The sequence below is a fragment of the Eublepharis macularius genome, chromosome 5 (genome assembly GCF_028583425.1).
Source record: "Eublepharis macularius isolate TG4126 chromosome 5, MPM_Emac_v1.0, whole genome shotgun sequence".
Taxonomy (NCBI): Eukaryota; Metazoa; Chordata; class Lepidosauria; order Squamata; family Eublepharidae; genus Eublepharis; species Eublepharis macularius.
The window spans coordinates 156,216,641-156,232,383 of record NC_072794.1 but is presented as its reverse complement, the minus strand read 5'-3'; the positions used below and the strand labels follow the sequence as shown (position 1 = coordinate 156,232,383).

Sequence of the window (15,743 nt, the reverse complement as noted above, 5' to 3'; positions counted from 1 at the left end):
TCGAGAGGCGTAGCAGCCAGCAAAGCAGATATATCCCACGAAATCTTATGCTGGACATTTTTAAAAGTGTGTCCGTCCCGAAAGTGCCACAAAAGCTGACCCGAGGCACGGCTCTGTCTCACAACCCCACTCCCCCGGGTGTTTGTACTCCCGTCACACTTTCTTTGGCGCAATCCTATGCAGAGTTACGCCGGTCCACGCCCAGTGTAATCCATTCGCTTAATCTGGGGCCACTCTTTCAAGGATCGCCGTTTGCGGACTGGAAGGCAACTCCCCCCCCCCTCCCCCGAAAGCCAAACGCGCCTGCACGTGGCGGGGAACTGGAGGCAGCAAATCTCGGAGGGGGGTGCAAAAAAAAAAAAGTGCATGGAGCTCCGCGGCTCCTCCTCTCCTGGCAAGTGAACCTGCGGGCTGCCGAGCTGCATTAAAACTATCCACAGACAGTCGCGGCGGTGGCGACGCGCTCCGGAGGTAGCCGCTTTGCAGCCCCAAGGAACCGTCGCCGGCGCTGCCTGGCCGCCTCACTTGCTGAGCAGACGGCAGAAAGCAACCCGGAGGAGGAGCGCCGCATGGATCGCGGGTCCTTCCCCGCAGGGGCCAAGTGAACTGAGCGCCCCCGGTGCCCGAGGCTTCCCGCCTCCCCTTCTTGCAAGAGAGGCTCTCTCTCTCTCTCTTTTTTTTCCCCTTGCAAAATTTTCCGGAGGCAGGTTGCACACCCCGCCGCGCGGGCCTTGGATTGGTAAAAGAAATACTCTGTTTTCGCAATGCTGCGATCCTGGTGGCTCGTCGGGCTTTGCATAGGTAAGAGATTCCGCGGACGGTGGGACGACGCGCGTTTGGAGCCGGAGCTCGGTGTCCAGGCGTGCGCTCTGCTCCTTCGGGCTGGAGAGCTGAGAAATAGCGGGGGAACGGACTTTTTTTTTCTCCTACAGTGCAATCCTAAACAGATTTACTCCAGTCTAAATCAGTGGGTTTACAGGGCTTAGACTGTTTAGGATTGCACTGGCTAGAATAACTCTGTTTAGGATTGCACTGGCTAGAATAACTCTGTCCAGTATGGCTCGATTGCCCTATTAGACTGCAGTGCCCTGTTTGGCTGGAGAGTTGAGAAATATGAGGGCAATGGGCAGTAGCCCATTTTTTGCGAAGAGGCTTACGGTGCAATCCTGTGCAGAGTTACTCCAGTCTTAATCAGTGGGTTTACAGTGCAATCCTAAACAGAGTTACCCAACTCTTTAGGATTGCACTGTTAGACTGGAAAACCTTTAAGATTACATGTCCGGTTGGGCTGGAGAGGAGAAAAATCAACGGACTTTTTTTTTTTTTGCTAGCAGGTTTACAGTGCAATCCTAAACAGAGTTAGACCAGTCTAAATCAGTAGTTTTAGGCTTGGTTAAGGATTGCACTTTCAGGTGCTGTAGGAGGAGGCAGCGTCAGCTAAAGTACGCCGGCGATGGGCGCCGAAGTGTGCTCGCCCCGCGCAGGCTGTTCCGGTTTTATTCGGCGAAGCTGGGCGCAGGGGGGTTTGCGCGTGGAAAGTGAAGTTTGGGGTCATTGTCGGGGGCTTTGGACTAGCTGGCTCTCGTGCTGAGTGCTCAGGGTCGTTTGCAGTGCAATCCAGTCGCAGCCAGTTGCATAGGATTGCACTCCCGATGCGGAGTGGCGCCTGCGGGAGAGAGAGCTTAACTTGGAAATAGTTTCAGGTGGGCAGCCGTGTTGGTCTGCGGTAGAAGGGCGAGATTCAAATCCGGTAGCGCCTTACAAGGCCAACAAGATTTCCAGGGTATGAAGACTCTCGAAAGTTTATACCCTGGAAATCTTGTACTATTGGACTCGAACCTTGCCTTCGCTTGAAAAGGACTCTTAACTCTCTTTTCAGCTTGCATGGCAATTACAGCCCATTTTATTGACTGCAATAATTGGGCATGTAGGAGGTATTAGAATCATAGGGTTGGAAGGGACCCCCAGGGTCATCTAGTCCAATCCCTTCCACAATGCAGGAAATTCACAACTACATACCCCCCATTACCCCCCCCCCCAGTGACCCCGGCTCCATGCCTTGAAGATGGCAAAACACCTTCTGGATCCCCAGCCAAAGTGGCCTGGGGAAAATTGCTTCCTGACCCGAAAGTGGTGATTGGTCTTATCCTGGGCATGTAAGAAGGGGCCACGAGAACTAAGCACTGATGTAACCCTTCCTGCTCTCCCTCTCACGATCTGCTCAAGTTCACATAATCAGCATGGCTGTCAGATGGCCATCTAGCCTCTGCTTAAAAACCTCCAAAGGAGAGCCCACCACCTCCTGAGGTATTATTCCAGATTAATTTGGAAGTACATACTCGTGGTCTTCTGTGCGCTAGATATGGCACAGCAATAACAGCAGTGGCACACCACATGCAAGGCTTCATGATTGTACTTGCCCCCAAATACTACCTCTTCCTTCTTCCATCACCTTGTTGAAATGGTTAGAGCATGAAAATGGGCAACTCTTGGGTGCACCTGGGACGTGCAGTGCAGTGCAGTGCCTAGAAACCGATCCAAGAAGGTAGTTTAACCAGTTTAGAATAAAAGGGCCTCTCTTGGGAACACCCATTCCGCCCCCTGCTCTGCCTTCCTCCCTCTACAAGAGATCCTAGCATTGTTCCTGGCCTTTTGATCCAGATGTGTTTGAAAGGATGTCCCCTCCGCAGTGGCACACAGCTGGAAATGTGGGAAGCCACCTCCAAACAAAGCAGTGTGTTGTGCCTTCATGCCTCCGACTGCAGCTGGATTAAGTCTCCTGGGCTCCCCTCTGCAATATGGGTTGTGCTGTGGCATCCAAACTCCCTCCCTATGTAGATGTGTTATTTCCCTGTAAACCTTTGCCCCTAATTCCAGATGTTGACCGAGGCTAAATATTGTTTACTCGGTGGCAAGAAAGAGACACTGCCGCACACAAAGCCATTCTCTTTCTCTGGACTGAACTCTGGGACTGACCGCAGTTTCTCTGGCTAAGCTTTCTTGACCCCCTGTCCTCTTCGCCTCATCTGAGCCAAATGCTAGCATAGGATCCTCCTTACTTTTTGGTAGCTAAAACAACCAAAGATTTTTGCATCGACTTCAAGACTAGCTGGTATATTGTGGCATGAGGTTTTGTCCAATGTGTGCCCCAGCCGGTTTTGTTAGGGAGAGGAAATTACCATTTTCTTGGTAGCTCTTTGGGGTATTTTTGAAGGCACTGGTTGCTCCTTTCACAGATATTTTGTTGTAATGGGCTCCACGCGTAGTTGTGTTTGGGATCAGTTTGTATTTGCGATGGCAAGGAGCTCGCTCGGAGGAGCCAGCATCCGTCTGCAACAGCTAATAAAAGATCGCAGTTAATAATGAAGAAGAGTGGACCAGCTTTAGCCCAAAGCACATGAAATCAGCATCGATCACAAAGGAAGGAGGCTGGAAAGGAAAGTTCTCGCTTGGCTTTGTGAGCCCCCCTCCCAAATAATTGCTCAATATTAGTTAAGCTTATATGGAGTGCAGTAGTGATCAGGAACGGAAAAGTTTCCGTCCCTTTGATTTGGTTCCTCTTTTGGCTGCCTTGCAATGTTTTTCAGAGTTATTTGCGGCGTTGTAGCTCTTGACAGCCTGAATATTTTATTAACGCTGTAAAAGAACATTTAAAACATGTGCGTGTGCACAAACACACATACATAAAGAGGAAATATTTATTTCATGTAAACAAATGGGCAGTGACTTCTGCGGCTCCTGGTGTGCACATGTTATGGTGGATGCCCAGAATTTGGTGAGTGTCAGCAGTGCTTGCACATGAACATCAATGCACTCGGATAGTGACAAGTCACCAGAATGCAATTGTCAGTATTGCATAGGTGTAAAAAACTGGAGGAATATCTTTTGAATGGTGTCCAGAAACTAAGATTGGCACAGAATGCTGACTGGAGCGGGTTGTAGGGACCATATCACTCCCATCTTGTTTCACCTATCCTGTCTCCCATGCTTCTGGGAAAAATTCACAGTGCTGATACTGACCTTTAAAGCCCTATGTAGTGAGAAACAGTTCGGCTCTTGTTGCCTGTCATGTCAGTTGGAGCCCCGTCTGTTCAGATATTATGGAGTGAACCGGCTGGGCCCCTCACTCTGTGTCCTGTGTAACAGTCACATGACTATTCTCAATTCCTGCACACGTGTCCAGTCTCCTCATTTCCTGTTCACATGGTTCCATATTTGGACCGTACTTGTGGCATGTGTGGAAAAGAGGTTACCACCTTCCCCTCTGAACCATTTTCTTGACTTGCAATGGTCCTAGGGATGTGCTGTTTAACCAATTGGAGAAAACCACATGCATGTTTCCGGGTTTCCCCAATAGTTCAAATAGCATTTTCCCGAGATCATTTCAGGGTTAGGGAAATGGTGTGTGGGGGGGGGGGGGGCGGGGGCGGGAAATGCTGTAGTCCTTTCTCAGTGCACACTGCATTTGTGATCCAAATTGTAAAGAGTCCAGTAGCACCTTTAAGACTAACCAACTTTATTGTAGCATAAGTTTTCGAGAACCACCGCTCTCTATATGTGACGAAGAGAACTGTGGTTCTCGAAAGCTTATGCTACAATCAAGTTGGTTAGTCTTAAAGGTGCTACTGGACACTTTACTACTTTGCGACTACAGACTAACACGGCTAACTCCTCTGGATCTGTGATCTGAATTGGGCACTACATGCATGGAAATTGAGAAGAACCTGCAAGTCATGAGTGACCTTTGCCCAGGACACTGAGTGTGGATCCTGACCTGGACTCAGCCTTCTACTCATCGATGGAGGAAGAGACCGAGAAGCCATGCCCAGTTATTGTGCAACCCTAGCCATTCTGCACATGGCTGCTGTTTGTTTGGTTCAGTTTTTCACCTGTACTGTTTGCTCATTTATTTAAAACATTTATTTGCTACACTCTGCAGTGAAAAGCTGCTTTTGGAATAAACAGAATTTGGGGGGGGAAAGGCTTTGGGGGGTTTCCGACTCACGATAAAGTGCAAGGAACAAAAGCGAATGCTGATCACAGCAAACCTTTAAGAAGCACAGCATGCAAGTTCAGACACCACCCAGCCTTTCAAAAGTCCAGCATAAAGCCAGCAATTCGCCCGGCAGTCCTGTGCAGGATCACTCTAGTCTTGATTTCCATGGGGCATATTGAAGTAACTCTACTTTGACTGTGCTGTGAGAGTAACAATTTTAAATAGCAGTACCAACAGATTGAAGACCCCCGAAGGGGGTAATAGAATAAAATGCCTGTCAAAACAAGAAAAACGGCGCCAGGCTAAGCAGATTTACACCCTTCTAAACCCATTGACTTTAGTGGACTTAGAAAGTTATAATTCTGTTTAGGATTGCACTGCAAGCATATCCTAGTTTCTGGCAGTTGGAAAAAGCAGAGTTGAAAATAGAAACCTTTCACGCAGTAGTAAACACAAGGAAATTCTCATTATTTCAATTTAGAGAGTGTCTCCTTTCCATATTTGACGTGATCCTTGAAAGAGAAGCAGCAGTATAAAAATCTGCAACACCTTTTTATCAGTGGCTGATGTAAGAGGAAGGTACGTGTCACAGGCCTCTTTTGAATGGCTTCAAACTCCCTGGACAAAAACTAGGCTCTTATTTGATCCTAACGTGCTTCAGGGTTATCAGTAAATCTGGATACTGAGTTTAAAATGTGTGTAATCGCTGAACTCGGCAGTGTATCATCACCGCATATGAAGTATCAGATTCTCTGTTGACAAAATTAGCTACATGAAACCCATATCATGTCATTTGAATCCTTAAAAATACTACTATCTCAAGTTCCTTTCCTTGAACCAGCTTCACATTTTGAAATATCGGCGCTAGCTTTTCATTCTGAACTTTCAGTATCTCTCCCGTAGCCTTTGGACAAATGAAGTTTTTCCATGTTACTCCATGAAATGAAGTTTACCAGGAATCGAAAAGAGCTTTGCTGCTCTTCCAAGTTAGCTGTTTTGTTGTTTTGGTGCGAATATTTCCAAGCATAAGCCAAGAATAGGGTCACATGGTCTGAGAGAGGTGAATTGAGTTTAGCTACAGAATTCTGGGTAGCAGTGAGAGGGCGAAGATGATGAAGGGATTGGAGCAACTTTCCTGTGAGGGAAGGCAAAAACATCTGAGGTTTTTCAGTCTAGAAAAAAAGATCGCTAAGGGAAATGATAGAGGTTTATAAAGTTATGCATGGAGTGGAGAGAGTGGCTAGAGGAAACTTTTTCTCCCTCTCCCATAATACTAGAACTCGGGGGCACACAGTGAAGTTGGTGGCTAATAGATTGAGGAGACATTAAACTAATAGATTTAGGACATACAGTAATAATAATATTTGACTTATATACTGCCCTTCAGGACAACCTAATGCCGCACTCAGAGCAGTTTACAAAGTGTGTTATTATTATCCTCACGACAATCACCCTGTAAGTGGGTGGGGCTGAGAGAGCTCTGAGAGAGCTGTGAGTGGCCCAAGATCACCCAGCAGGCTTCAAAGAGAGGAGTGGGGAATCAAGCCTGGCTCTCCAGTTTAGAGTCCTGCCGCTCTTATCTGCTACACCAAACAAAAGGGATTACTTCCTTTAATTAATAATTAAATTGTGGGATTCATTGCCAGAGTGATGGCCACAAATATAGATGGCTTTGAGGGAATTAGACAGATTCATGGCAGACATGCTACTAGTCATGGTGGCTAAAAGGAACATCCATATCCAGAGGCAGTGATCCTCTGAATTCCAGGGCCGGATCTAGGGTTGCCGGCGCCCAGGGCAACCCTAGTCTGACCTATCTCTCTCGCGCATGCTCCTGGTGCTGTGTGATGACATCACTTCTGTGACATCATCACACAGGGCAGAGTGTGCTGCCCGCGTGGTGCGCCGGCGGAGGCAGCGAGCAGGGCTGGGAAGCTGCCTGCGCCATTTGTCTCCCCTCAGGACAGGGGGCAGCCGGCTGCCCCCTGTCCTGCCGGGCAGGTGAATGGCATGGGTGGCCTTTCGCCTGCCCCGCAGGACAGGGGGCGCGTGGCAAGCCGGCTGCCCCCTGTCCTGTGGGGCAGGCGAAAGGCAGCGCGGGGGGCTGGGAGGCTGCCCACACTACCGCCCTTGAACTCCCAGCAGCTGGCAGCTGCTCCCGGCAGCCCCTCCCTGGCGGCGCCGGGGGCAGACTACCCCCCCTGCCCCCCCTCGATTCGGCCCTGCTGAATTCCATTGCTAATAGGCAACAACAGCCTCTCTGCTTGTCAGTTCTCCAGGGCCACTGGCTGGCCACTGTGGAAAACAGGTTGCTGGACTAGATGGACTGCAGGTTTGACCCCACAGGGCTCTTCTTATGTTCTTTGTAACTGAGGTGTAAATACAGAGGGCCAAAGAAGAAAAAGTTGTTTTGGTCAAGGCAGGGTATTTTTAGTGTATACAGCGGGAGAGAGGAATGCCCATGTTTTCATAAGGTTGTGCAGGAAGAAAGGGCAGGACTCCGTGATGGACCGAACGTGAGGAACTAAGAAAAGATAAAATCCTACTGGAGAAACAGTGGTGAGGTTGTTGTGAATAAATACAGAGAACATGCAAGGAATGGGAGGCTTGGCTGGAAACTTGAGAAATCCATTGGACATATTGGATTAGAGATAGGGTGCCACGTGAACTGGATACTAGAAATACGTACGTGTTATGTTCCGTCAAGTCACCTTCGACCTATGGCAACCCTATGAATGAAAGACCTCCAAAACGTCCCATCATTAACAGACGTGCTCAGATCCTGCAAACTAGAGGTCGTGGCTTCTTTTATTGAGTCAACTAGAAAGTATACTGACTTGGGGAAGAGAGCTGAGCCCTTGAGAGCCAAATTCTATGAACGAGCAAAACCATGCAGTATTTATTTTTTTTAACACTTTTAACCCACCCTTCCTCCAAGGAACTCAGAGGATCCTACATCATTCTCCTCCATTTTATCCTCGCAACAACCTTGTGAGCTAAAGTAGGCTGAGAAAATGTGACTGGCTCGAGGGGACTCCGTGAGCATCTTGGCGGGCAGAGTGGGCGTTTGAATCTGGGTCTCAGATCTCAGAGCAGCATTCTGATCTAAGCACTGCAGCATGCTGGTTGTCATTGTAGATTCTTGCAGGATAGTACTAGTTTGGATTGAAAGTGCGAAATTGTATATTTGAATACTGCCACCAAATTTAAAGACAACCTCGGTAGTGAACTTGAAAAGCCCATAAAGGAGAAGGCCGGAAGCTTCCCTCAGATATACCAGTGCCACGTGCTTTACGGTACAGTCTTAAACAGAGTTATGTGCGTTGACATCAGTGGGATTAGAAGATCATAATTCTGTTTATAGTTTTATTGTTAATGTGGAAGAGGATTCCCATTTTGTAATAGCGACATGCGTGCCCTCCCTTTCCTTCATGTGCATCATTGCGCTGCCAATTGAGAACTGCAGTATCCTTTTATAGGGGGGAAAGCAGCCTTCTTCCCTCCCTATGCTGACCCAGTTTTCTTCCTCAAAACACACTTGGCTGAGGGGACTTGGAGGAAGAAAAGAGACCTCGGAGCAGGATTAATGACAAAAACATGCCATGAGCAGCCAGACTAAAGCACTATGCATGGGCAATGCCCTCTGGCTGCACAACTGATGCACAGTTGCTACAAACACAAGAGAGCCCATTCGATATGATGAAGTAGTACCATTGCTTGGGGAAAAAATTGTCCCCAGGCACTCCATTTTCATGCAGTCCTTTTCCCCTTGTCCTCCTCGAAACAGTGGCTGATTCCGCACACGTTGGATAATGCACTTTAGCAATGGTTTGGAAGTGGATTTTTTGTTTCGCACAGGAAAAATTCAGTTCCAAATGATCTCTAAAGAGGATTGGAAGTGCATTATCCAACGTGTGCGGAATCAGCCAGTGCCTTGGTGGAGAGCGTCCTCAAGTCACAGATGACTTATGGAGTCCCCTGGTGGGGTTTTCATGGCAAGAGACTAACAGAAGTGGTTTGCCATTGTCTGGCTCTGCAACCCTGGCCTTCGTTGGAGGTCTCCCATCCAATTACTAACCAAGGCCGACCCTGCTTAGCTTCTGAGATCTGACGTGATGAGGCTCACCTGGGCTGCCCAGGACAGGGTCCTCCAAACAATACAAAAGTTAAAACGCAAGCATCCAACTAATGGGTCTATGTAGTAATCATAGTCTCCCCAAAGAGGGTGCTTGCTTGGGTAGTGGACAGGCATTTGTTGGAGCTCTGGTGAGAGATTCTGGCAGTGTGCATATACAAATCCTGAGTATAATCTTCCAAAGGAGTGTATCAAAATAGTTATGTTAGTAACACTGGCCTAACAGTATGCTTTTTTAAAAAAAGGGCCTGGCTGATTTCTTGGTGCTAAGATTATTAATTGCAAATGGCATGTTCATCTTAGGCACCTTACTATGTGTGCAGCTTTTTCTCAGAACACTGCCTGTAGATTCATTTATATGTTCAGTTAGCATGTTATAGTTTTATAAGTTGCCAGCTCATTTTAAAACGTTCCGTTAGTTTCACAGTAATCTAGGAGGGTTCCATGGAGAGCAAGGTGTTAACGGTCGGCAAACCCCTTTTGCACTTGTGCCTATGGAGGAGCTGCCTTTGGGTGCCTGGGTGGCTGAATGTGGACTGAGCATGCATGGAAATCTCATTTTGCACTCAAAGTTGGACAATATCTCCAAGGAGGAGGGGGAATGGAGCAATATTCGTAATGGATCTGCTTATTAGGAGTTGGCCAAATTCATACACTAAGTTAGGAAATTCCAAATTTCGATGACATCATTCATCCATGCATTACATTTTCCAGTGTTAGTATCATACTTTTGTGCCTCAGAGAGGTATACAGAGGTGCACTCCTCTACAGGAGGATCTATTGTCTATTGAATCTACAACTCAATAGATAATGGTTGTTCTAAATTTTTTTATGTTGATCCAGTCGAAAGATATTACCGTTCCTTTTTTATATTTTTATAGTTGGGGGGGGGGGGAAGACATGTATAAAATACGTCCTCTGAGTGTAAAGATGAAGCCTTCTTTCAGCTGCTGGGTTAAAAGAGCTGTCCCCCAATCTGGGCAGTGACCCACATCATTCATTTACTTATTTACATTATTTATGTAGGCATTAAGTTGTCCAGAAGGGCGGTATATAAATTGAATGTTGTTGTTGTTGTTGTTGTTGTTGTTGTTATAGTCCGTCTTTCTCACTGAGACTCGGCAGATTACACAGCGTGAGCTAGTACAGTCAGTTTCAAGGACATTTCAGTAAACAATGTAATGGGATATATAATGCAATTTGTAAAGTTTTAAAGCCCACAGAAATCCAATACAGAGTTGAAGAAATGCTGAAAAAGAGTATAAGCAATTCTAAGAATGACGTGTACAACACAGAACTACTCAGTAGGATCATACTTCAAGCACAACAGATAGTATATAGTCGCACATAGCAGTAAAGTTGGTGGCCCCTATCTCTTTATTAATGCATCTCTTTGAGTCCACTTCCTTACAGTGCAGCCCTCCTATCTGAGTTAAAAGCATCCTGGAATAATTCAGTTTTGCATTGTTTGCGGAAAGCGGGGAGAGTAGGCGCTTTCCTGACTTCTTCAGGTAGTCTATTTTATAAGGTAGGGGCCACCATGGAGAATGCATGTGTATGGGCAGCTGTTGCTTTTGCCCATGGGCAAGGTGGCACCTGCGGAAGGCCCTGTTCAGATGAGCAAAGCTGCTGTGGTGGAACATAGGGAGAGAGGCGGTCCCATAAATATGCTGGGCCAAGGCCATGAAGAGCTTTGTATGTGACAGCCAATACTTTGAATTGAGCCTGGCAACTGATAGGAAGCCAGTGGAAAGACTGCAGATTGGGAGTAATATTCCCTTTTCTCCTAGCCACTGTATTCTGAACCAACTGGAATCTTCGAGATAACATAGAGGGGAGACCTATGTACAGTGTATTACAGTAGTCAAGTCTTGATGTTACCATGGCATAGATCCAGGTGGCTAGATTGGCTGCATTGAGGTAGGGGGCCATCTTTTATGCTAGACTGAGGTTGTAGAAAGTGGTTTTTTGCAGCTGTTTTAATTTGCTTTTCTAGCAGTAGTGCTGGATCCGGTATAACCACTAGGCTCTTAACTGAATCTGCAAGGGTCAGTTGAACTCCATCGAAAGTGGGGAGTACAGCCTCCTTCAAGATTTCTGCCTTTCCAATGAGCGTCACTTGGGACTTAGCTGGGTTCAGTTTGATAATAATAACATTAACAACAACGGCGCTTATATACCCCCTTCTTGACAGGTCAGTTCCACGCTTTGAGCAGTGAATGAAGTCAGTCTTATTATTATCCTCACAATACAGCTGGGGAGCTGTGGCTGAGAGGCATGGCTTACCCAAGGCCACCTACTGAGCTCATGGTAGTAGTGGGATTCAAACCATCAGAATGCGGCTCTGCAACCCAACCACTGAACCACTATGCTACCGTATTTGACCACAGCTGTCTGGCGGTGACCCAAGACCTCTACTGCATCCTGCAGTGATTAGGATAGTGGGATACAGTATGTTGATGGCATCTAAGTCCATAGCTACAAAGGTGTTCTCCTGAAGGTTTTACATAAAGCTTGAATAACATGAGGGATAAGATTGCACGCTGTGGAACCCTGCAAGATAAGTCCCACTCTTGGACTCGGTTCCATGAGGAAACCAGTTAAAGGCGCATCCTTTGATACCCACTTCTGCCTCCAGATGCTTCAACATGATGGCATGGTCTCCTATTTCAAAGCTGTAGCTAGATCCAGAAGAAACAATAATAAAGCATGGCTGTAAAGAGTCTTTCTGGAGGTACCTCACCTGGGCCCTTTTCACACTACTTACCTGCTCCCGGAATGTGGCAAAATATCGCGCAAAAAATGCGGAAGATAGCATCTTCTCACGAGAGTTTTGTGCGACATAGCGCAAAACTCTCGTGAGAAGACGCTATCTTCTGCGTTTTTGTGCGATATTTCGCCACGTTCTGGGAGCAGGTAAGTAGTGTGAGAAGGGCCCAGTTTGTCAAGTTCTGTTAGGAATCTGTATAGAGTGAAAACCAATCGTTTACTGAAGGGAATCGTTCCATTATCAGGGCTTGGGATTTAGCAATCTTGAACAGCTGTAATTGTATCAAGAATTCACAATAAAAACAATGTTAGAAGCCCAGGTCAAGAGCCAGTCACTCCAGGCATTCAAACACTCTGAATTATTCCACCTAAGACTACTGGCAAGCGACCAAGAGATAAAAACTTCTGCAACCTATGCCTTGTATTGTTTCTCAAATGTCCCAGCTGTTGACTGTATTGAATTACACTGTGTAATCCACCTTAAGTCTCAGTGAGAAAGGAGTACTATAAATAACTTGAATTTAAAAATGAATAAAAATAAAAAAGCAAGAGAGAGAAAGCTGAGTTACCTATCTGTGCAGCCAGAGTCCAGTTCCTGAGGAGAGGGCAAGGAACATTTGGGCAACAAATAATCCAAAACGATTGGAATCAGCTGTGTGGAATCAGCTGTGTGGAATCAGCTGCCTAGGGAGGTGGTGAGCTCCCCTTCACTGGCAGTTTTCAAGAAGAGGCTGGATGAATACTTGTCAGAGATGCTCTAGGCTGATCCTGCACTGGGCAGGGGGTTGGACTAGATGGTCTGTATGGCCCCTTCCAACTCTATGGTTCTATGATTCCAAGGGGAAAAGAAGTCTGTGGGTACTTCCAATACTGGCCAAGCACGATGGCTTGAAGATGGCAAAAAACACAATCTGGATACAATTTTTAGCCTCAGTTATAGGACTGAATTTAAAAAATACACACCCCAAAGATTCTTTTCTTTCCAGACTGTGAAAGAAGGGAGGAGCAAGGGATAGTGGTCCATTGTACTACCTAACTGGTTAAAGGGGTGGAATAGGTTGTTCAGGATTCCGGAATAACTTCCTAAAAAGGTAAGGATGGGGAAGTATCCCAGCGGACATGGTTTTCCTGCCTTTGTTGTCCTAATGGCTGGAAACTTGAGAAAAGGCAGTTCCATGCCAAAATAATGGAGGTGGCTTTGGGGGAAAGTGTCCAGTAGCACCTTTAAGACTAACCAATTTTATTGCATCTGACGAAGAGAACTGTGATTCTCGAAAGCTTATGCTACAATAAAGTTGGTTAGTCTTAAAGGTGCTACTGGACTCTTTTTGATTTCGCTACTACAGACTAACACGGCTAACTCCTCTGCATCTATGACTTGGGGAAAAATTTGAACCAAAAATGGAAGCTTGTAGGCAACATTGGGTTATTATTGATGGGTGTTGGGAGAAGTTAAACAGACTCACCCATCTTTTTTGGGGGGGGGTTGAAAAATGGTTTTGCCAAGGTAATGTGTGTCTGTCATTTCTAAGACACTTCCAGTGTTGCCTTCTAGCACTGGTATTCAGAGATTTACTGACCACAGAGGTTGCCTGGTAGCCACGGACGAACCTGTCCTCTATGAATTTATCCCATCCTCTTGATGCCATCTTTGCTTGTTGTGACCATCATTACTATATTCTTTGGCATTCCACATCTTGATCGCTCGTTGAGTAAAGAAGTATTTATTTCTGTCCGTCCCAAATCTGTTGCCTGTCAGCTTCATTGGGTGTGCTCAAGATTTATTTATTCATGTATTTCATCTTACTCAGGCTGAAAGCAAATTAAACAGTAATGGCATCAGCCACAACCCAATCCTAGAGATATGAGGGATTGAACCTGGGATTTTTCTGCATGCAGAGCACTGAGCTACAGCTCAGTTCAAGCAGATACCTGAAAAAGTTTCAGACAGGGGAATCTGAAAGCCTCATAAGAGCTGGCCGGACTTCTGCTTGCCTGCCCCTACCCTCACAAATGAGGCGGGGCTTGGGGGGGTGGGGGTCAGAGCTTTTTCGGCAGAAGTGCCTGACGTATGGCCCTCCTTCCCTTTTTCAGTTTGACTGGCACCAATGGTTTTTGGATGCCAACAACAGTTGTTATTTTCCCGGGCTATGAATAACTTCAAGGGTCTTCAATATATTCAAGATGCTACTTTGAAACTGGGTACTCATTTTACCGACCTCGGAAGGATGGAAGGCTGAGTTGAGCTGGCTACCTGAAACCCAGCTTCCACCAGAGTAATAAGCTGCATTACTGCAGCCCAAGCTTGGATTACAATCTGGGTTCGATCCTGGTGGAAGCTGGGTTTCAGGTAGCCAGCTCAACTCAGCCTTCCATCCTTCCGAGGTTGGTAAAATGAGTACCTAGTTTCCTGGGGGTAAAGTGTAGATGATTGGGAAAGGCAATGGCAAACCACCATGTAACAAAAAGTCTGCCAAGAAAACATTGTGATGCAACGTCCTGCCATGGGTTAGTAATGACTCGGTGCTTTTACTTTTTATTCTTGGTATTGTTTTATCTTTATCAGTGTGTGTTCTAGTGACCCCGCAAGCTGTCTTAAAAGCTGCAGCTGAAAGGTGGGGTATGCATATTTTAAATATCCCTTATGTCCCAGATTCAATCTTCAGCAACTACCGGTAAAAAGATCAGGAGTGGGTGATGTGGAAGATCTCTGCCTAAGACCCTGGAGAACTGATGCCACTCTGAGTAAAATAGTGATTGCGATGGACGAAGGGTCTAAGGCAGCTCATGTGTTTATCCTGAGCTACGTGATATATACGGGGTATAGAATTTAGCCGTTCTTGGTGGATAATTGAGGATACCTGGCTGTGTACATGAAGACTATTTATAGTAAGCCAAATTGCCACTGGTTAGATCTTCAGGCATTTCAAATACCCAAGTGTTGCAGTGTGCATTTTATTTAGAAAGCTGGCCTGTCTGTCAGCTTCAAATAATTGGGTTATATAACAGATAGCTGGCTCTAGACCTCGGAGCTTCATTGAACTATTAAGTACATCTTTTTAGAATTAGGGAGCTGGAGTCTTTGGTTTTCGGCAACATCTTTGCTCAGCCATAAAGCGTGAAAATCGGAAAGTGTATAAATACATTATTGTTTGAGCCTTCTTTGACGGATTAATTTTTGAAATGGTTGTGTAATTTCTCACCCTGTGGTTTGGTTAATCAGCATAGTGTCTACAGCTGCCCACATGCAAGATTCAGGTCCAGTAGTACCTTAAAGACCAACTAGATTTCCAGATTATGAGCTTTCAAGAGCCAAGGAGTTGACTTTTCTGTGGCATCTGGTACTGGCTTTGCTCTGGTTCCCAGAAAAATGTTGTTCATACCCTGGGTGCTTAGGATCACAAATCCTGTAAGACATGGCATTGGGACTGGGAGCGGAGAGCGCTGCTGCGACAATGATACCTTACTTGGCCCAACTGTGCTCTTTGCAGTCAAGGCAGAAGCACTGGACAGATATCAGGGCTCGTATAACCAGTCAAATACTCTCTCCATCCTTTGCGTTTTCCTTTTGCCAAGAAGGTCACGTTTGGCCTTCCTCCGTTTTACCTTCTCCACAACTGTCTGAGGAAGAGAGAGCAAATAATAATAATAATAATAATAATAATGTTTGTTTTATATACCGCCCTTCAGGACAACTTAATGCCCACTCAGAGCGGTTTACAAAGTGTGTTATTATCCTCACAACAATCACCCTGTGAGGTGGGTGGGGCTGAGAGAGCTCTCAGAGAGTTGTGACTGACTCAAGGTCATCCAGCTGGCTTCAGGCGGAGGAGTGGGGAATCA

The 15,743-nt window shown here is 46.3% G+C and overlaps 1 protein-coding gene across 1 annotated transcript in view; it reads left to right on the top strand.

Moving 5' to 3' along the window:
* The first annotated feature begins 444 nt into the window (after positions 1 to 444).
* The window catches only part of APCDD1L (APC down-regulated 1 like), a 49,710-nt gene continuing 34,411 nt past the window's right edge, over positions 445 to 15,743 (top strand). Inside the window, exon 1 of the mRNA XM_054981968.1 lies at positions 445 to 801. Within this exon, the coding sequence (XP_054837943.1) occupies positions 765 to 801 (37 nt within the window). The 5' untranslated portion in view covers positions 445 to 764. The remainder of the gene's footprint in view (positions 802 to 15,743) is intronic.